Raw genomic sequence first — 19688 nt, 5'->3', positions numbered from 1 at the left:
ATCGCTCTCCGTAAATTGTGCCACGCAGTAGTGGTTGCTGCTGGTGCCCCCAAAAGCGTCATTACATCATACCCACGTGATCACGCGCTCGCTTTGGTCGCTCTCATCGCGAAGGAAGATGACTTCCTCGCGTCAAGAGGCTCCTCATGCCACCTGAACGCCCCAATGTACCGGTGAAGCTGTCCTTGCCCTTGGTGAGTACTTTACGGTTTTACATTGTGTGCTCAACGCAAGACATCTATGAGTTTGCTGACAGAATCAATTCCAGCAATACCAGCAGGACATCTTCACCGAACTGCGCTCGGAGGATGAGTTGGTGATCCTTGCTCGGGGCCTTGGCCTCTTACGCCTGGTGACGAATTTGCTACATTTTTATGATGCTGCAGGGAACAATTTGGTGCTTGTTGTTGGCGCAGATGACCGCGAAAATGAATGGATTGGAGAAGGTACGTTGCTGCGTCTCGGACAGTTTACTGGTGGGTTATGTTGAAGCATAATGATGCTGATCTCTGTCAGCATTGGCTGAGCACTATGCTATCAGCAAAACCCCTCTTGCCAGGGGGCTCAAGGTGATCAATACAGACAGGGCCACGGTTCCGATGCGGTATGTCCTCATGCACGATTCATGACCTTCTATGCTAATGCCAGTCCAGCGAGAAGATCTACTCCGAAGGCGGTATCCTAAGTGTAACATCCAGGATCCTAATAGTTGACTTTCTGTCGAGTTAGTGACACCCCTACTGCTGTTTGTGACGGCCGACCCTCCTAACCCGCTGTCTAGAGCTGCTCGACCCTGAGAAGGTCACTGGCATGGTCGTGCTTCATGCTGAAAAGTAAGCAACCATATCGGTGCTCCTAGAGAGGACATACTAAGAACAGACAGGATTGTGGCAACGTCGATTGAAGCCTTCATTATCCGGGCATATCGAGAACACAACAAACGTGGATTCCTGAAGGCCTTTTCCGACTCCCCGGAACCATTCACGACCGGATTTGCCCCTTTGGCGAATTCCCTGCGCAACCTCTTCCTTCGCAAGACTTCGTTATGGCCACGCTTCCATGTCACCGTTGCGGAGGCTCTCGAGGGCCATAGAAAAGCGGAGGTGATCGAACTTGAAGTCCCGATGAGTGATAAGATGCGCGAGATACAGAACGCCGTCCTTGAGTGCGTGGAGATTTGCATAGGGGAGCTAAAGAAAGCAAACACGGGGCTTGACATGGCAGACTGGACACTCGACAGTGCTTTACATAGGTCTTTTGATATTGCAATTAGGCGCCAACTGGATCCCATTTGGCACCGTGTGAGCTTCCGGACCAGACAGATCGTCAGTGACTTATCAGACCTTCGGGCAATTCTCCAGTGCGACCACCCATCTTCATGCTGTGCTTCATCAACTGACCTGAATCCTAGCGCTTTGCTCACCTATGACGCCGTCTCGTTCCTCAAATATCTTGATACGATTGTCACAGCACATACTCCGCCTCCTGGGTCTACGAAACATAGCTATTCACCATGGCTGTTCCTCGACGCAGCCGATGTGCTTTTTCAAACCGCGAGATCAAGAGTATATCAGGGGCGAATCAGCAACGATGTAGTTCGCTCATCATCCACATCTTTACCTACCACACTCCAGCCCGTTCTGGAAGAACAGCCAAAATGGGAAGTCGTAGCGGAGGTCCTGCAAGAAATTGAAACGGACGCATATCTCAATCCAGTCAATGTGGATGAGTCCAACAGCACTGTCTTGATCATGTGCAGTGACCAACGGACCTGTCGGCAGCTTCGCGAGTACATGGGCACGATGCATGCCAACGTGAGTAGCAAGAAGCAGGAAACAAGGGATACATTGGATCCAGGTGATGCCATCCACGAGAAGAAGGGCTCCGCTGAAGTCATGATGCGCCGAAGGCTGCGGGATTATATGGACTGGAAGTTATCCTTGTCTAATGTTAGCAAGAACTTTTCGTCAAACCCCGCGGGTGACGGTTCCCAGTCGCCTGCGGTGAATTCACCTGGTTCTCTGAATCAAGGAAGAGCCCCAATGAACAAGCGGCGCCGAGTCCGAGGAGGAGGCACTCCATCCGTTCCAGCACGCGCGCCCAACAGCGGTATCCAAGTAGATATTGAACCTCCGGCCCAGGTGTCGGCACTCCTAGATGAAATTCAGCCTACTGAGGTCGAAGAGACCCAAAAAGAGGAGGTCATCATCGATGACTTGGAAGATATGGATGATTATTACGAACTGTACGATATGGATGACTTGGTTATCATACACCCTTACGACGGTGATATGGATGAGCATATTCTGGAGGTTGTTCGGCCTCGGTACATCATCATGTACGAGCCAGACCCTGCATTCATTCGTCGAGTCGAGGTCTACCGCAGCTCCCATGTTGGGAGGGACGTACGCGTTTATTTCATCTACTACGGGGGATCTGTTGAAGAACAGCGCTACTTGAGCGCCGTACGGCGAGAGAAAGACTCGTTCACAAAGCTCATCAAAGAGAAAAGCGTAAGGCTCCTTTCCTTTGCTTCCCTCCTTCCACTAATCCGAGCCAACAGAACATGGCCGTCACCATCACGCATGACAAGAGTCAAGTAGACCCTCAAGAACAGTTCCTTCGCACCGTGAACACCCGCATCGCAGGAGGCGGCCGACTAGCCGCAACAGCATCACCACCCCGAGTCGTGATAGATGTACGCGAGTTCAGAAGCGCCCTTCCATCCCTCCTACATGGCAACAACATGATCGTCGTCCCATGCCAACTCACAGTGGGCGACTACATCCTCACGCCCGACATCTGCGTAGAACGCAAATCAGTCCGCGACCTGATAGCCTCCCTACGAAACGGCCGTCTCTACAACCAAGCAGAAACCATGCTCCAACACTACAAAAACCCCCTTCTTCTAATCGAATTCGACCAAAACAAATCCTTCACCTTCGACGCCTTCGCCTCCGCAACCACCCCCGGCACAACCTTTCTCACTGACTTCGGTTTCTCCTCCTCCGGCACAAGCACCCTATCCGCAAACAGCTCCCTCGTCAACCCATCTAGCCCCAAATCCGCCCAACACTTACTCGTTCTCCTAACCCTCACCTTCCCCCGGCTCAAGATCATCTGGTCTTCTTCCCCCTACCAGACAGCAGAGATCTTCGCCGAGCTGAAGAAGAACAACCCGGAGCCGGATCCAATTCGGGCTGTTCAGACCGGATTAGACATGGATATTGCGGCGTCGTCGCACTCCGGCGATATTATGGCTGCGGCGGGGATCGAGCATCGGGTCTTTAATCTCCTGCCTCAGGACATGCTCCGGGCGGTTCCGGGTGTTAATCCGAATGTCCTTGAGCGGTTGATTGTGGAGACGGAGAATATTCATGAGATCGCGAATATGAGCGTGGAGCAGTTGGATCCCTTGGTTGGGATAGAAACGGCTCGGAAGATAGTGGGGTTCTTTCGTAAGAGTGTGTTTGAAAGTTAAGGTGATGTATATATGTTCGATGTTGTTGAATACTACGAGAAGATAAAGATACGAAGCTACTCAATTCTACAAAAGAATATCGGTTGATTGTATATTCATATTCGTGACCCTTTCATAAATCTATCATCCAGTTTTGTCGAAAACGAAGAAGCGTAATGAAAAGGAATAGCGAATAAAAAACAGGGAGCAAACACAAGAATCGCTCACACGCCAGACCGTGCAGCCTTCTCGTACGCAGTAAGCCATCCTTCTGTAGCTAACCCGAGAACGCCCTCATGATGGAACACGAATATGTCCAGAAAACCGATGATCCCGCATCATAAAGAACATTCCCCGGCATTACCCCTGTTACTGATCCATACCCCGGATGACACGGAGCCGCACCGGGCGCAGCAAAGGCAGAACGCGCCTATGCGGAGCCGGGAGGTGCTGCCGCCCTGATTCCTTTACTCGAGATACCTTCACGGGAAAATCTCGACTAGCACACACACAGCATGCACAAGCCGTCCGAATTCTTTCCTTTCAAAGCAAGTAACAGCTTTTCTTCGGAAGAATACTCGGGGGAGATTCTTCCCATGAAGGTTTTTTTTAAGAAAACAAAGAGTTTTGACGAGTCGAGAAATAACAGAACCGAACCCAGTCGCTCCGGCAGGGATATGAGATCGTGCCCCTGAAAGGGACATTTAGAGCTCGTCGACATCGATCTCCTTCTCGTCTTCGCTCTCGCGGTCCTCGTCGAACTCGACGTTGTCCTCGAAGCCCTCGTGGCCGTAGGTGTCGGTCTCGTTGATCTTGGCGTGTTCGGGCAACTCGCCGTAGGCCTTCAGACTTCTGGCCTCATCGGCGGTGTACTTCATGATGACGTCGCCCTTTTCGTCTTGGTAGTCACGCAGCGAGAGAAGGATAATGTCACCCTGGTTGATCCAGACCTTCTTGCGGAGCTTGCCACGGATGTGAGCGAGACGCTTCTCGCCATCGAAGCAAAGTGCCTCGAGACGGCCGTTACCGAGCATCTTCACGACCTGCGCATACTCCTGACCTTCTTCCTTGAAGACGAGCTCACGCTTCTCGTTGTCGTTCTCGTTCTTTCCACGACGACGGTTCTTACCGCCCTGTTTGGTTAAGAAAACGTTAGCAAAAACTGTCCTAGACATGTGTATGAACGTGTGGCGCAGTTTCGCTTCATTCTCCGATGCTCTCTGAATATGGCAGCCTCTATGCCTTCCTTATCTCACATCTTCCTGGCTGGAAACGTGTTGTTGAGGTGGGACATGGTGGCATGAGGTGGGCACCAGAGACAAGCGTAAAACAAAGCGAAAATCTGTTGTAAGGCGGGGTACCCGGGTGGGATGCAGCACGAACTCACCTTTCCCTTGTTCTTGGGCATATTGGGATCTCGCTAACCGCGGTGGTCTTTCACTCGATGCGATAGGAGATGTCCGGGTAAGGGGAGATTTAAATAGATGTCCCTGAGGACCAGAAGAGTGGAAGTGGGGGGAAAGACGAGGAAGGCGGAGGCAAGCGAGAGGCCGGCGCTTCATGTTTTGCGAGGCTTTTCGTTGGCTTATGTCATCCGTGGTGGGTGGGTGGGTGGCGTGGCGGCCTGATTTGCGCCTGAGGCTTGCCACAAGGGACTCGCCAATCATTGTCGTCATGAAGTCACCGCCTGATGGCAGAATCAGGGGACCGCCGAAGCATCCCCGAATGTTGGGATAACTTTCTGGCTCGCTAGAGAATTGAATGCGCTCTTTCTTGGTTCGTATTCCACTTCTTGTGAATTCTTCATTCGTTCAGTTGCTTACAATATGTTGACATAGATACATATCGCTCGCTGCTGGAAGAGCTGGCCTTTTTCTGTTCCGATCCGGCGATAGGCGCATCATACTACTTAGTGCTAATATACCAAGCATCCAGCTAGCGTCCTACCATCTATTCTATCACTATCGTACTATATACGGAGTCAATTGACTTGCCTCCGAGGCCTCCAACACACATCCATCATGAAGACACTAAGGAGTCACAAATCGTTCATAATGCGATACTTCCCAAACTACAAACCGTCCCATGTCGCCTCCCGGTACTTAAACGCAGATGTCCACCCTCTCCAGCCTAAAATCACACACATGTATGCCACCCGCGACAAAAGCACACTCTGGTGGATGGTAAATCCATCGCATCTGATGTCAGTGAGGATGAAGCGTGTGGTTCGGTCGTGGTGTAGCCGACGAGCCCGGATGGCATTCCGACTAGCGTTGAAAGACCATGGGTTTGATGCGGACGGTCGAAAAGCAGGGCAGGAACTGCTAGGTGACTCCAATGGGAAAGGGGGGAATGGAAATAATTTGAAGGGGCGTGTTGACCTATTGCTTCATGCAGATATTTTGCGGGAGCCTTTCGAGGTACTGCGAAAGGAGATGGATGCTGGAGTGAGTGCTTTGGTAAATCATCTGAAGACGACGAAAGATGCGGCTCCTAAGCCGGCGAAAAAGCAAAAGAAGGCAGTGAATGCTCCTGATGATAAAGGGAATGAGACATCGTTATAGCCTTGGCCAACTTTTCCTTCATACTAAGTAGTAGGGTGGTTCTGGATACCGCTTCGGGTCCGTCATTGTATATATGTACAACATCAGTGGATGAGCAGACGGGAAATATACTTAGCCCCCTTGCGATGTGCCACGCAAGACATGCAGCGATTTCCTGTCATTCATGCATAATATCTCAACAAAGATAAGATGGACGAGAAGGGAGATTGGAGATTTGTTAAATTCCCCATAACCCATATTTACAGGATAGTTCTTTGGATGGAATGAAGAAACATCCATGTAGTTATCGCGGGCCAGAGACCACGCGGCCGAGCCTCCTTGGCGCCTGTCGCTACCGGCCGATCTTCATTCAGCCTGGAGAAGACAACAACAACCTCGCTTTCCTCTTGCGATCAACTCTTCCTTCCCTTTCAGGATCCCTGGCCACCTACTCACGAATCGACGTTGCCAGACGTCACGAATTTGTTTTCTCTTTGATGCGCCATCCCTGAACTCCGCTACCTGTTCCCAATATGCTGGTCTCCTTGACCGTCGGCAAGGTAGACGCAGGAGTCGCCGTACTCTTGACCCAGGACAACAGACTGGTGAGTCTAATTCCATCCCCACGCACTTACAGCGAGCGATTGACGCACGAGCCTGCACAAAATCACCTCCAAATAATTCCCTCTTCGCTTCGAGTAGCCCTGGCACTCAACTAACCCGTCCCAGATCGAGTTCCCCTCCGTCCTTCTCCCCAGCAACATCACGTCCGGTAGTATCGTCGACATCACTGTCGCGCGCAACCACGCAGCCGAATCCGCCAGTGCCGCAAACTTCCAGTCGCTCCAAAAACGTATCCTCAATACCTATGGCATCAAGACCCCCACACCCCCGGTTCTCCGTCTCCGCAACGCAACCCAAACTTCCCTCGTCCTGGAATGGGACCCTATTGACCTAGCCACCGCATCCCTGAAGTCACTCTCTTTGTATCGCAATGGCTCTAAAGCCGGGTCCATTCCCCGTCCGCTTGAGACGCGAAGCACCAAGATTAGCGGTCTAGCCATCCACACCGAATACACCTTCCACCTCGTCCTGCGCACTACCGCCGGCACTTACCAGTCGGAGAAGTTGACCTGCCGCACGCACAAGATGACAGATCTCTCCGGTATCACAGTGACGGCGGGCGTGCTCCCCCCGCAACAGAAGGATGCTCTTGCAGCTGCGTTGGATCGCATCGGTGGAAAGCTGATTGATTCGGTCCGCATTGATACCACCCACTTTGTCTGCACGGAGGGGAGAGGTCCGCTCTGGGAGAAGGCCGTTGAGATGAACATCCCCGTGGTTGTTCCGGAATGGGTGGATGCTTGTGAGGCTGAGGGCACTATTGTCAGTGTTCGCGGGTATTACCTAAATGCTGATCCCAAGGCAAGACAGCTGGGCCCGATTCACAGCTCTACCCAGCACCAACGAACGGTTTCTACCGCCACTTCTAATCTGGCGCCACCAGCTGCGCAGGCTCAGACCCCTTCACGGCAGACGGTGCAGGAAGATGAGCAGAACGTTGAGCCCCCAGTTACGCCGTTCCCGGGAGCTGAGATGACCGGCCAGCCCATCGCGGAAGAGAAGGAGGTGGGATCAGACGAGAGCACAGAGTCGCCGCCCCCTCCGCCTCCGAAGGATGAAGAAAAGGAGGATGAAAATGCCGAGCAGAATGGCGATCACGAGACACCGCCACCTCCGCCAGAGAAGGACGAGAGCGAGGGTGAGGGTAAGGACGAGGAAGAGAAGGCCGAAGAGGACACGCGAGAGCAAGAAGCGGAAGAAGAAGAAGAGGAAGAGAAGGACGACTCATCAAATGCCAAAGAGCGCAAATCAAAGGAGGGAGGAGAAGGGGACTTTAATGAAGTCCCTCTGTAATGATGTGCCCCCGGTAGTAGACGACCGCTCCTGCTCCTCCTCTTCCTCATTTCATTTCTTCATCTACGATTCAAGTTGACTAGCGTCATGAGTGTATATCCGATACATTAGCCCTCTTCCCCCACCCTTACCACGACCCTTCATCGCACGAGTTCATTTTATTATATTCCTTTCTTCAACACGGGCGGAAAGATGATGTCACAGGGCCGGTGTATGTTACGTGTGTTTCTTATTTATTATATTATATTTTATCTTGTATTCCCATTATGCCCATACAACATGTATGCTGTCCTTCTCATACTATCCTCCATCAAGAAAGGTATCATAATAGAATTAAGTGAAAATTTTGTACAGCAGATACAACACAAACAGGTAGCACTATGCACAAAGTATCATTAATTCCCAATGAATTCTAGCTCTATCATCGCATAAAGTCTAGATGCTAGCTAGATGCATGCAATAAAAATAACCCCGAAAAAAAATGCCGCGAAATGTAATATCTGTACATCATCGTCGTCCTCGCATTCGCATATAGTACGTTATCCCATCATTCATGACGTACGTTAACCTCGTAAATAGGTGAGGTAAGTCTATCTGCTGAAAAGACTGTTTTTTTCTTCCCTTTCTTCTTTCTTTTGGTATATGTGTTGAAGCACTTATGGAAAGTGTATGTACCTCGGGCAGGATAAATTGACTACCCGAATAACAGGTATGGTTGGTGCGTTTATTTGACGTTGCGGACAATGTCGTCGAAAGCCTTCGCGACGTAGGCGACGTTCTTCTGGCTCACTGTTGAGAAGGGAGAGGGTTAGTGGGTGTGTGCGTGTGGGGATTAAGATTGGGGGTGGGGTAAGGGGGAAAGCTTACAGCCGCTGATGGAAGCTCTGCCGGATTTGATGAGGTAGACGTGGTACTTCTCCTTCAGGGCTTGGACCTGGGTAGGGGTGAGGCCGGTGTAAGAGAACATGCCGTTCTGTGAGGGGGTCATGGTTAGTATATGTTTGTGGGATTGAGGAAAGGTGAAGGAGGGGTTGGTATATACCTGCTCAACGATGTGCTTCCAGGTTCCGGGGGTCTCGAGACGGACGAGCTCATCGTACAGAGCAGCGCGCATGGCCTTGATACGAGAGCTCATGACCTTGAGATCATCGTGCCATTGCGTGGTGAGGGCATCGTTGGTCAAGACCTTCTTGACGATGGAGCAACCGCCAGTAGGACCCATGGAGAACTCGCCGCGGATGAAGTGGCAGAGGTTGTTGACGACAAGATCGCGGAGGTTCTGGGAACCCTCTGCGACGACGTAGTGGAAAGCCCCGACACGCTGGCCGTAGAGACCGAAGTTCTTGGAGAAGGACTGCGCAACGCACATCTCCATATGGGGCTTCTCGTTGAGGAAGTAGCGCACGGCCCAGGCGTCCTCGTCGGCGGAACCGGAGGCGAAGCCCTGGTAGGCGGAGTCGAAGAAGGGGAAGATCTTCTTGCGCTCACAGATCTCGGCAATGGCCTTCCATTGCTCCTTGGAGGGGTCGAGACCGGTGGGGTTGTGCGCGCAGGCGTGCAGAAGGATCACATCGCCTTCTTGGGCGTCGGATTCAAGGGTGGACATCATGCCCTCGAAGTCGAAGGAGCGGGTCTCGGGCTTGTAGTAGGGGTAGGTCTTGCGGGGGACGCCGACGAGGTCCCAGATGGTGACGTGGTTGGCCCAGGAGGGGTCGGAGAGCCAGACGGTCTTGGGCTTCATCTTGTGAGCGAGGAAAAGAGCACCCAGGTGGTTGGCGCCAGTGCCGGCGACGGACTGGACGGAGCCAATGCGGGCTTTCAGGGCCTTGTGCTCCTCGCAAAGGTTCTTGGAGTCGAAGCCGAACATCAGGTCTCGAGCCAGCTCGAGGAACGGGATGTCGCCTTCAATCGCGGTGTATTCGTGACGGAAGGGGCTGTCTTCGGCGAGCAATTGCTGCTCGGCCTTGCGGACGGAGGGCAATGGCCAGGGCTTGCCATCGTCAGTGCGGTAGACACCGACACCGAGACTGACTTTGTCGGGGAAAGTGTCGTTGGCGTATTCGCGGTTGAGGGCGAAGATCTCGTCCGCCGGTAGCGGGGTCAGGTTGAGGACAGTCATGGTGGTAGTGGTGGTGGTGGGAGTGGAAATGGAAGAGTGTTCAGGTTATTGCAGCCAGTAGTTCAAATTTTAGGAAGAGGATCTGAAGAGGTATATAAAGTGGAGGAGGGGCAATCGGTAAGATTTTCCGATAGAGAAGCGGCGGTGCGAAAAGGTGGAGCAAGGGAGGGAAAGATTTCAAAGAGGGTGGAGGGCGTAATAAGATCTAGTCGCGATGCAACACGAGGAGCGGATATTTACTGAGGGAGGGGGAAAAGAAAGGAACGGGTATGCTAAATTCAGTAACGAGGTGGATCAGTGTGAGCAATGAGTCAGGGCGTGGATGAAGAATTGAAGCCGTGAGGATTGGCCGATATCGCCCATCGCGACGCCAGCCGTGCGGGTTGGCGTCCCAACTAAATACCCGCTGCTGCTTCAATTCCCCCGATCCCCAAACTGCCTACGTCGATCGAAGAGATTTGCTTTTGTTTCTTGCCACTGACGATGCGGCAAATGCGATGACGGCAAAAGTCTGTCTAGTTGAAAGGTTCCTGAGGAGGCGCAGTGGTGGGTCGAACCAGACATTGGGAATGCGACCCTTCCTGCGTTGTGCCTGGAGCAGTAAGTAACGGAGGAAGTTGGATATATTAGGGTCTCTCACTTCCTCGTGTCATCCTCCTTCATCTCCGAGGGGCCGGATTTCGTGTCCCTGCCTCACATTGCTTAGCGCACTCGCAGTCCGTAATTGTTGATTGCAGGATCCATGTCAGATGAATCGATACTAGCTTTGTCTATGCGAGTCAGCTGCCGGGTGGGATAGACGTAGTCAATGAGACAATGATTGACCACCAATGTTACCCTACTAACCATCTACTCACTACTACCCACTAGAACTATCAATCACTACTTGTTAAAATGATTGACGGACAGCGACGGAGCTATAGTAAATAGACGGCTACATCCGGCTATTGTCTGGTGCCTCAAAGCGCTGTCGGATCCGACAGTAACCGAGCGGATATTCCGCGAGAACGATTGAAGCTATCATCAGAAGACCAGGCGTTATGGTGGTCAGTCCCTGTTGTCCGACACTCAAAAGACGAGGATGGCATCAATTGATGCATGTATTCCACGTGAAATAAGGTTGTACAGACGAGCCACTCCCAGATAACGGATCGAGAGCCGAGCATATGAGGGGTCGTGAGGGGTTAGTTGTTCCTCATCAGAGGATATGGTCAGCGCGACCTCTCTCTGACCATTGTCTTGCATCATCTTGTCTCGTGGATATAATTGATTAGACTGACACCACTATGCCTGCTCTTAATGACGAAAAGACCTTGAGAGAGCTACGACCCCGGGTCCTTCTCCAACCGCTTCACAACAGCATTCCGTCGGAGTTACTACCTCGGTTCGACCCGGTCTACGTGGAACACTACAACAAATACAATGCTGGGAGGCTACATACCCATGAGGTTCCTATCGAGGAATTCCGCAAGAATCCTGCCAAGTATGCCATCGTCTACGGTCGTGCTCAAGGACCTGATATTTTCCGCATCACGGAGCAGAAATGTCCCGTGGAAGGGGGCGAGATAACTATTCGTATCTTCGAGCCTGCTTCCAAATTGGATGAGCATGGCGAAGCCAAGAAGAGGGCTGCATATGTCAACTTTCATGGGGGAGGCTGGGTGTTTGGCGATCTCTCAGTCGATCATGACTTCTGCAAGACACTCGTCGATGGCCTGGACGGGCAATTAGTCGCGTTTGATGTCGACTACCGTTTAGCTCCTGAGCACAAGTATCCGATCCCCGTTGACGACTGCTGGGCCGCCTTCAATTGGGTCAGCTACTAGTCCCTGTCTACATTGACCGGTATGACCAATGCCAACTGACATCCCGTGCAGATCCGCTCTCAGAAAGCAGAGGAGTTCAATGTTGACCCGGATCGAATGGCTGTTGGAGGTTGTTCGGCTGGAGGCCACCTGTCGGCCGTGGTCGCTCATCTCTGCCGTAATGCCGGCATTCCGTTGCGTCTGCAGGTGCTGAACGTGCCCGTATGTGATCTACACAGCGGCTACACTCCGGATGGCGACTTCGATCGGGAGAACTGTCCCTATGAATCCTACAGAGAGATGGAGTTCACCGCAGCTCTTCCCGTCGCACGAATGGCCTATTTCCATCGTCACTTCTTGGGGGTTCCCCGACCAGCACGTTCAGAGGAGGTGAGTAGTGCCCGTGTAATTGCTGCAGCCAGAGCTGCACACAACTGCATAATGCTGATGTGGACTATAGGACTGGAAGATCTCCCCCATGTTTGCGCCTGACTTTTCTGGACTAGCACCTGCGTTGGTCTTCACCGCCGAAATGGACCCTCTGCGGGACGAAGGGGAGGGTTACGCTGCCAAATTGAGAGCTGCCGGTTGTCGAGTGGAGATGATGCGTATGGCCGGAGCACCCCACACATTCGCCATGTTGGATGGCATCATGGAGAGCGGCCGTACATACATTGAGAAGGTCATTGAAGCGATGAAGCGGGAATTGGCAGTGTAAATAATCAATTGGTTCGGTTGAAGGGATATCGGAGATGGAGTGCAGTACTAGTACAGATAGACAAGAAGATGGAGATGCGGAGAGACAGCAGGATCATGGTTTATCCGACGAGAATCCTTACCGTATGATACGATTCAGGCCGGGCAGCAAAGGTGTGGCAGACGGGTAACCGGCGTCCTGAACATTACCGGGCCGGGAGATTTCGGCAGGCGGTATCGGAAACAGTTGGGGTGGATTAAATATGCGCGGCTGCTGCTGCTCTTCTTCTTCCCTTCTTTTCTGCGTGGTTTGTTTGCCGTCCCCCAGGTTTTGGGTAGAATTGGAATATCATTAGATCTGTCCTCTTATTCTGTTTATTTTAGAGTGAAAATGTACGACCAACACCCCGCACATATCCACAACAGGATTTGAATTGTGGTCCCCCCAAAAATGGCACCATTGGCCTGTCAGCCACACTGACTAACCCGCGTGATGATGAATAGAACCAAAAGCCGCTCGTCATGTTGACATCTGCCCACACTTCCCGAGCCGCGGTGCGCTCGATGGCCTCCTTGACACATGCTGCATCTCGAGCTTCGGCTTCCCCCGCAGTTGCCCGCACTGCCGTGGCTTTCACCCCCGCCTCGTTCAGTTGCCGTCGTCTTCTGAGCTCCAATAGCCGACCTGTTCAACAATTCCCCCGTCTCCAGTCCTTGACTTCTACCTCCAGCAAGAGAGCTTTCGGTACCACCGTCAAGATGGTATGCTCTACCCTTGCTATTGAATCGCATCTATCATGCGGATGACTTCGCTATGGCGAACTGTTCCCAGTGGGAGACGTTGCTAATCGGTTATTGTTTTAGTCTTCGGCTACCCGCATTGAGACCGATGCCTTCGGTGAGATCGAGGTATGTGCTACATTCATGAATCTGATGCGTATAGACTGGAAATGCTAACGGCCCTCTGTTCTAGGTCCCCGCGGACAAGTACTGGGGTGCTCAGACCCAGCGGTAAGATCCCGATCTCAACAATCGCTGCCATACTGGAAACTGGACATGCGACCGACATGAGGAGTGAGCAGACGCTGACCGGTGCGACAATAGCTCCCTGGGCAACTTCGACATCAACCAGCCCCAGGACCGCATGCCCGAGCCCGTTGTCAAGGCTTTCGGTATCCTCAAGGGTGCTGCTGCTGAAGTGAACATGAAGTTCGGCCTCGGTAAGCCGCTATCGATCAAGGCAGCACAGCTCCGGCAAGGTTAACATTTGGAAAATAGACCCCAAGATCGGTGAGGCCATCAAGCAGGCTGCCGCTGAGGTTGCGGAGGGCAAGCTGATGGACCACTTCCCTCTCGTCGTCTGGCAGACCGGTTCCGGTACCCAGTCCAACATGAACTCCAACGAGGTCATCTCCAACCGCGCCATCGAGATCCTGGGCGGCGAGAAGGGCTCCAAGAAGCCCGTCCACCCCAACGACCACGTCAACATGTCCGCCTCCTCCAACGACTCCTTCCCCACCGCCATGCACATTGCTGCCGTTCTGGAGCTGGAGAACACCCTCCTGCCTTCCCTGAGGAGCCTGCGCAATGCTCTCCAGGTCAAGGTTGAGAAGTTCGACAAGATCATCAAGATCGGTCGTACTCACCTGCAGGACGCTACCCCTCTCACCCTCGGCCAGGAGTTCTCCGGCTACGTCGCTCAGCTCGACCGCAACATTGAGCGTGTCGAGACCAGCATCCCCCACCTCCGCTACTTGGCTCAGGGTGGTACCGCCGTCGGTACCGGTCTGAACACCTTCAAGGGCTTCGACGAGGCTATTGCTGCTGAGGTCACCAAGTTGACCGGCACCGAGTTCAAGACCGCCCCTAACAAGTTCGAGGTTCTGGCCGCCCACGACTCGATTGTCGAGGCTTCCGGTGCCCTGAACACCCTGGCCTGCTCTCTGTTCAAGATTGCCCAGGATATCCGTTACCTTGGATCCGGTCCCCGCTGCGGTCTTGGTGAACTCGTCCTCCCCGAGAACGAGCCCGGTTCTTCCATCATGCCCGGCAAGGTCAACCCCACCCAGTGCGAGTCCCTTACCATGGTCTGCTCCCAGGTCATGGGTAACCACGTCGCTGCCACCGTCGGTGGCATGAACGGTCAGTTCGAGCTCAACGTGTTCAAGCCCCTCATGATCCGCAACCTGCTGCACAGCGTGCGCATCCTGGCCGATGGTATGACCAGCTTCGAGAAGAACCTGGTGCACGGTCTGGAGGCCAACGAGCCCCGCATCAACTCTCTCCTCCACGAGAGGTATGTATTTCTTCCGAAATTAGATACGTGTAAAGAAGACAGCTAACGGTGGTGTAGTCTGATGCTGGTCACCTGCCTCAACCCCGTCATTGGCTACGACATGGCCTCCAAGGTCGCCAAGAACGCCCACAAGAAGGGCCTCACTCTGAAGCAGAGTGCTATGGAGCTGAAGGCTCTGAGCGAGGAGGACTTTGACAAGCACGTCCGCCCCGAGCTGATGCTGAGCCCCAAGGAGAAGAAATAGATGTATAGCAGGAGGAGAGATGTTTTGGCTTAGCTTGGAGGAGTCATCTAGCGAAGACTAGCTTTTGCCTAGGAGATATTTGTATACTCAGGAATACTACTGTACTATTCTCATGTTCAACTTATTGCTTGGATAGATATCTTCGCTGTACGGAGTATAGATTTTTTTTTTTATCGGGCTGATGACGGGGCTGACCCCGGGGTGTGCTATTTTTGGACCACCAAAGCGGTCCCGCCCACCGATCGAAATCGAATAGTTCAAGATGCACGGATAGCAACGACTGGCGGTGGATTGCTGGAAACCGGTCAAGTGGTGTTTAAATTAGGAACACTAACCATGTAGTAAAGTTGCTGCGCCATCAGGGAATGAAGGTAGATCAGCTTGGCCAATGTCAGTCGGAAAGAACCGTAAATAGTGTAGTCAGGGGCGGGATTTTCAAAGTGTTTGGTGTTTCAGGCAAACCGTGGGCCCTTTCTTACTGCTTGTTTATTACCTCCGCCTGGCCCTTTCTTTTCCATGACCGAACTGACCGACTGACTCGACTGACCTGTCCTTTTTTTTTTTCTTCTCTCATCCCTTTCCCCTTTCAAATAATCACCTTCGTTGGAAACTGTCTGTCTCTCGTTCAGACACACACACACTCACACTCGCTGAAGAATTCCTTCATTCCAGCGTTTCAACAATCCACCTCCGTTTTCACCACTCTCAATTGAACCCCGCCACTAACCAGGGGCCCTGCCTTAACCAAACCACCAAACAAACAAACCTCTTCACCCTCAAAACCTCTTCTTCTCTACAACAAAAAGTCCAGACGGACGACTACCCAACCACCGCCAAAATGACCAACACCTCCACCCTCACTCAACCCCCCGCCGAATTCTCCAAGGACGACGCCCCCCTCTTCCCCACGACCCTCATCTCCCCCTCCGTGGCCGCCGAACTGCCCGAAGGCTACAAGATCCGCCCCGTCCGTCGCTCCGACTACAGCCGCGGCTACTTGGATGTGCTGCGCGTGCTGACGACCGTCGGCACCATCACCGAGGAGCAGTGGAACAAGCGCTACGACTGGATCTCGTCGCGCAATGATGAGTACTACCTGCTTGTTATCTGTGATGGGGAGGACCGGATCGTGGGTACGGGTAGCTTGATTGTTGAGCGCAAGTTCATTCACGAGTTGGGTCTTGTCGGCCATATTGAGGATATTGCCGTCGATAAGAGCCAGCAGGGTAAGAAGCTGGGGTTGAGGATTATTCAGGCGTTGGATTATGTTGCTGCGCAGGTGGGGTGCTACAAGGTATGTTCATCTTTTTTTCTGTAGTACATTTATAGACGTGGTGATGATGCTAATGGTGTGTGTGTGTGTGTCTGTGTGCAGAGTATTCTCGATTGCTCCGAGGCGAATGAGGGATTCTATCTCAAGTGTGGGTTTAAGCGGGCTGGATTGGAGATGGCTCATTATTATTAGGGTGCTGGTAATGCATAATTGAAGATATCTCCGGGCTGTTGTTTCGGGGTTATTGATTGTCATCATGTTCGGGCGTTGTCGTTGTCGTTGTTGTACACTACATATAGATAGATGTCTAGATACGGGTTGGGTCGGGACTTATTATTGTTCGATGGTTTCATGGTTGTTGATTTATACTATAGTATTATGCATTATATATTTGCAGGATGACTGCAGGTATTCAGTCAGTTATTTGTTGGCATTCATTCATATATCATCATTAGGAAAATCCAGTACTATTTCTTTAAAAGTAGTAGTATGACCCTTAGACCTCATGGTAGTGAGAAATAGTTACATATCGAAGTCTTAGTGAATATTACATTATAGACAATTGAACAACATGGATAGTGAGGTACTCAAAACAAGTAAACAAACTCGTATGCAATTGATAGTTGTCATGGTACCGTTCTCAACTCACATAAGAATAACATATGCCATGCCATGCATACAACTTTATCCCTTGCTGCCTTTGTGCCTGAGGCATGAACATCATGAGGTCGGACTTGAAGAATGGTACCGGAAACGGTTAGTCTAGGTCTGAGCCCTATGGATTTACAAGGTAGGGTAATTCACGTGATAAGGCCCCGGGGTATCTGGTCTACGTACTAAGGATGATCTTGAAGGATCGATGAGATCATGTAGACTATGTTGCGCATGGACCTTTTTACTACAGGGTTGCTTCTACTGGTACGCAAAGCAGATAGGAAAGAATGAAAGTAATCATATCACATCCATTTCAATATTCCGTTCCTGGGTAAGTAATAAGTTTGAAGACATATCACTTGGGGGAGAGAAGAAAACGGCGTAAGAAACGAATAAGAAACTTGTTCGAATCCGAGGAGGAAGGAGCAAAAAGGACAGTAGTATCTTATCCCCCTTACCCAACGCTCATACGCCGCAAGGGAAACAAAACAAGGAAATTCGTTTGATGATGTTTTTGGAGAATAGAAATCTTTGATGAGGCAAAAAGAAAAAATGCTCCTCGTGGGGGGTTTCTATTTTTTTGATTAGAATAACCTCCCAAATTCCCTATGTCCATAACATATTCCCACCCCCATAAGTGTTGTCATTTCTTATCCTTTTACTTTCATCCCAGTCCCAACAGCCAGTACCGCCTCTAATCCGTTTTAACGCGACTTGGCAGCGACCTTGGGGGCAGAGCCCTTAGCACCCTGCTTGCTCTGGATGCGCTGAGCGGGCTTGGCGCCGGAGGCAGCGGCCTTGGCCTTCTCAGCACGCTTGCGGCTCTCGTTGGCGGCCTTCTTCTCCTTGGCGTCCTTGATGGCCTGCTGGCGGGCGGCGGCACGGGCCTCGGGGCGCTGAGCGCGGCGCTCCTTGATCACGTCGAGGGAGGCACCAACGATGGCACGCTGGCTCTTCACGACACGGCGAGTGCGCTTCTTGGCAACTTCCTGTAGGTTTGGAAAAAAGGGTCCCAGTCAGCATGTGGTCTCCTTTTTATGGAACCTTATATCCTCATCCCCCCTTTCTTCATTCAATGTTGTTGCGATAGTCTCCACTGCCACCATTTGGGTTGTAGTTGATCACATCCAGTATATCATCGAAGCGAGATTCAACCGTCATATCCAATCACATCTTCATGTATGTTCGCGTCGTAATTCGATGATATATGCATCACCCCAGTAGGTCCTCCTCTTACCAACCCCATGCAACAAAACAACGAAACAACAAACTCAACGAATCCAAAGGGATAAATGGCGGGTACTGACTTCAGAGATGCCCTTCTTGTGCTGGCGACGGTAGAGGACAGTCCAGGCGATACGGCGGGGGTTCTTGCGCTGGAGGAAGAGGGACTCGGACTTTCCATTCTGGAAGCGGAAGATCTTGCTGTCGCCACGGACGTACAGCTTACCCTATAATTTTTCAAAAATCAACCGTCAACTGATATATCCTTATTTTGTGTATGCATTGGTGAAGGGTCTGGTGTGGATGTAGGTTTTCGTGGCGAATTTCGAGGCCGGTCGTTTGTGAAATGTTGCTGGCGGGAAAGGGACATAAAAACGCACCTTTCCAGGGTAGATCTTCTGACCGCTGAAAGAATCGTCGTAGGTACGCATCTTGAACGTCTGAGATGCGCAGCCGGTCGAGACGAGATGTTGTCGGTTGGCGTTGGGTGGTTGAGTCGAAGCGGTCTCTGCGGCGAGCTGTTCGTGAGACTGACACAATTGTGGTGCGGTGCGGAGCCTCGCTAAGCGGTGCCACGTGACCGCCCCTGCCCTTGGCTGGTTGGTTGCCGCCTCGACTTCTCCAGATCTTGGGGATCGGGATGTATGTGCTTGATGAATTGGTTTTAAGGTTGTATTACTTTAATTTTTGGCAGTTTACTATTTAGATTGAAATGATAACTAGAGTTATGATCGCATATTTGCATTGATGACCTTCTAATACATATATTGGCCTCATTGCGCGCTATTCTCTCCATCCGGATAATGACCTAATATCATCAGAACTGCAATCTTCTGCCGAAGACTCCTCCATACCACCCTTCAACGGCTAAAAATCCGGAGCTCCCTTTTGGAGCTTTATCTGTGACGCTGTACGGTGAATTGTCATCGGCATATTATCGTAAATTCGTCATGATATTGTCGTGCTTCATAACGTGGCGCCCCGCTGACTACTCGTGCCAGTCGCATACGGCCCAGGGGTCTGCCTTGCACTCCTAACAGCATCGGTGTCAACACGGACTCATGCACTACTTGAAAAGAAACGAGTAAGATCCGCTGCTCACCTTGCACTGTATGTCTCGGCAACTCTTGTCCGGGCATATTCCGCAACAGGACGGGCAGACATGCTTTCCGCAAGCTGGCGTTGAACACAAGGAGAACGTGGTCGCGTCCTTGATGTAGGCTCCCACAGACTCCATGAGGCCCATTAGCCGTCTGCGGTCTCGTGCCACTAGAGGATCTGATCCCTCATCCGCGACTGCGCGCCTCAGTTCCTCGTACACGCAACAGGCGGAACCGCAAAGAGGGCATTCCCCGTAACATTTGGTGCACCATGGGTTTCTATAACCCCAAATCCTAGTGTCACCACTTCTCTTGCGTTTCCAATCATCCTTGGGGTCGCGCGTTTGCTTAGGACAA

The 19688-nt window shown here is 51.8% G+C and overlaps 9 protein-coding genes across 9 annotated transcripts; 6 read left to right on the top strand and 3 right to left on the bottom strand.

Annotated features, from left to right (window-relative positions):
- The first annotated feature begins 142 nt into the window (after positions 1 to 142).
- Positions 143 to 3566, top strand: BO88DRAFT_384649 (ssDNA endodeoxyribonuclease RAD1). Its single transcript, XM_025704714.1, has 8 exons — positions 143 to 194; positions 269 to 446; positions 517 to 604; positions 654 to 724; positions 782 to 833; positions 884 to 1360; positions 1412 to 2513; positions 2564 to 3566. Exons 1-8 carry the CDS (start codon positions 147 to 149, stop codon positions 3479 to 3481), a joined length of 2934 nt encoding a protein of 977 aa, XP_025564885.1. The 5' UTR covers positions 143 to 146; the 3' UTR covers positions 3482 to 3566.
- Positions 3567 to 3795: 229 nt separating this feature from the next.
- BO88DRAFT_486440 (translation initiation complex factor eIF1A) lies at positions 3796 to 4962 on the bottom strand. The gene is made up of 2 exons (XM_025712452.1): positions 4848 to 4962; positions 3796 to 4593 (listed from the first exon to the last, which is right to left on the bottom strand). Exons 1-2 carry the CDS (start codon positions 4866 to 4868, stop codon positions 4165 to 4167), a joined length of 450 nt encoding a protein of 149 aa, XP_025564884.1. The 5' UTR covers positions 4869 to 4962; the 3' UTR covers positions 3796 to 4164.
- Positions 4963 to 5211: 249 nt separating this feature from the next.
- BO88DRAFT_433895 (uncharacterized protein) lies at positions 5212 to 6258 on the top strand. Its single transcript, XM_025709452.1, has 2 exons — positions 5212 to 5236; positions 5299 to 6258. Exon 2 carries the CDS (start codon positions 5482 to 5484, stop codon positions 6022 to 6024), a length of 543 nt encoding a protein of 180 aa, XP_025564883.1. The 5' UTR covers positions 5212 to 5236; positions 5299 to 5481; the 3' UTR covers positions 6025 to 6258.
- Positions 6259 to 6402: 144 nt separating this feature from the next.
- On the top strand, positions 6403 to 8236 carry BO88DRAFT_384643 (putative chitin biosynthesis protein (Chs5)). Its single transcript, XM_025704713.1, has 2 exons — positions 6403 to 6608; positions 6733 to 8236. Exons 1-2 carry the CDS (start codon positions 6537 to 6539, stop codon positions 7918 to 7920), a joined length of 1260 nt encoding a protein of 419 aa, XP_025564882.1. The 5' UTR covers positions 6403 to 6536; the 3' UTR covers positions 7921 to 8236.
- Positions 8237 to 8644: 408 nt separating this feature from the next.
- Positions 8645 to 10039, bottom strand: BO88DRAFT_335620 (putative aspartate transaminase; the record flags this gene model as incomplete). The annotated part of the gene is made up of 3 exons (XM_025702861.1): positions 8645 to 8709; positions 8788 to 8893; positions 8963 to 10039. The coding sequence occupies 3 exons, from the start codon at positions 10037 to 10039 to the stop codon at positions 8645 to 8647; spliced, it is 1248 nt and encodes a 415-aa protein (XP_025564881.1).
- A 1286-nt stretch (positions 10040 to 11325) lies between these two features.
- Positions 11326 to 12562, top strand: BO88DRAFT_335980 (alpha/beta hydrolase; the record flags this gene model as incomplete). The annotated part of the gene is made up of 3 exons (XM_025702876.1): positions 11326 to 11853; positions 11917 to 12234; positions 12305 to 12562. 3 exons carry the CDS (start codon positions 11326 to 11328, stop codon positions 12560 to 12562), a joined length of 1104 nt encoding a protein of 367 aa, XP_025564880.1.
- Positions 12563 to 13062: 500 nt separating this feature from the next.
- On the top strand, positions 13063 to 15080 carry BO88DRAFT_335977 (class II fumarate hydratase; the record flags this gene model as incomplete). Its single annotated transcript, XM_025702875.1, has 6 exons — positions 13063 to 13302; positions 13405 to 13449; positions 13514 to 13551; positions 13645 to 13760; positions 13819 to 14836; positions 14894 to 15080. The coding sequence occupies 6 exons, from the start codon at positions 13063 to 13065 to the stop codon at positions 15078 to 15080; spliced, it is 1644 nt and encodes a 547-aa protein (XP_025564879.1).
- Positions 15081 to 15918: 838 nt separating this feature from the next.
- On the top strand, positions 15919 to 16545 carry gup1 (glucosamine 6-phosphate N-acetyltransferase; the record flags this gene model as incomplete). The annotated part of the gene is made up of 2 exons (XM_025702843.1): positions 15919 to 16374; positions 16456 to 16545. The coding sequence occupies 2 exons, from the start codon at positions 15919 to 15921 to the stop codon at positions 16543 to 16545; spliced, it is 546 nt and encodes a 181-aa protein (XP_025564878.1).
- Positions 16546 to 17711: 1166 nt separating this feature from the next.
- Positions 17712 to 18662, bottom strand: BO88DRAFT_336086 (60S ribosomal protein eL24; the record flags this gene model as incomplete). Its single annotated transcript, XM_025702884.1, has 3 exons — positions 17712 to 17996; positions 18315 to 18458; positions 18612 to 18662. 3 exons carry the CDS (start codon positions 18660 to 18662, stop codon positions 17712 to 17714), a joined length of 480 nt encoding a protein of 159 aa, XP_025564877.1.
- Positions 18663 to 19688: the final 1026 nt, after the last annotated feature.

The sequence above is a fragment of the Aspergillus vadensis genome (genome assembly GCF_003184925.1).
Source record: "Aspergillus vadensis CBS 113365 unplaced genomic scaffold BO88scaffold_6, whole genome shotgun sequence".
In the NCBI taxonomy this organism is placed as follows: Eukaryota; Fungi; Ascomycota; class Eurotiomycetes; order Eurotiales; family Aspergillaceae; genus Aspergillus; species Aspergillus vadensis.
This window is presented reverse-complemented; position numbering and strand designations above follow the sequence as displayed.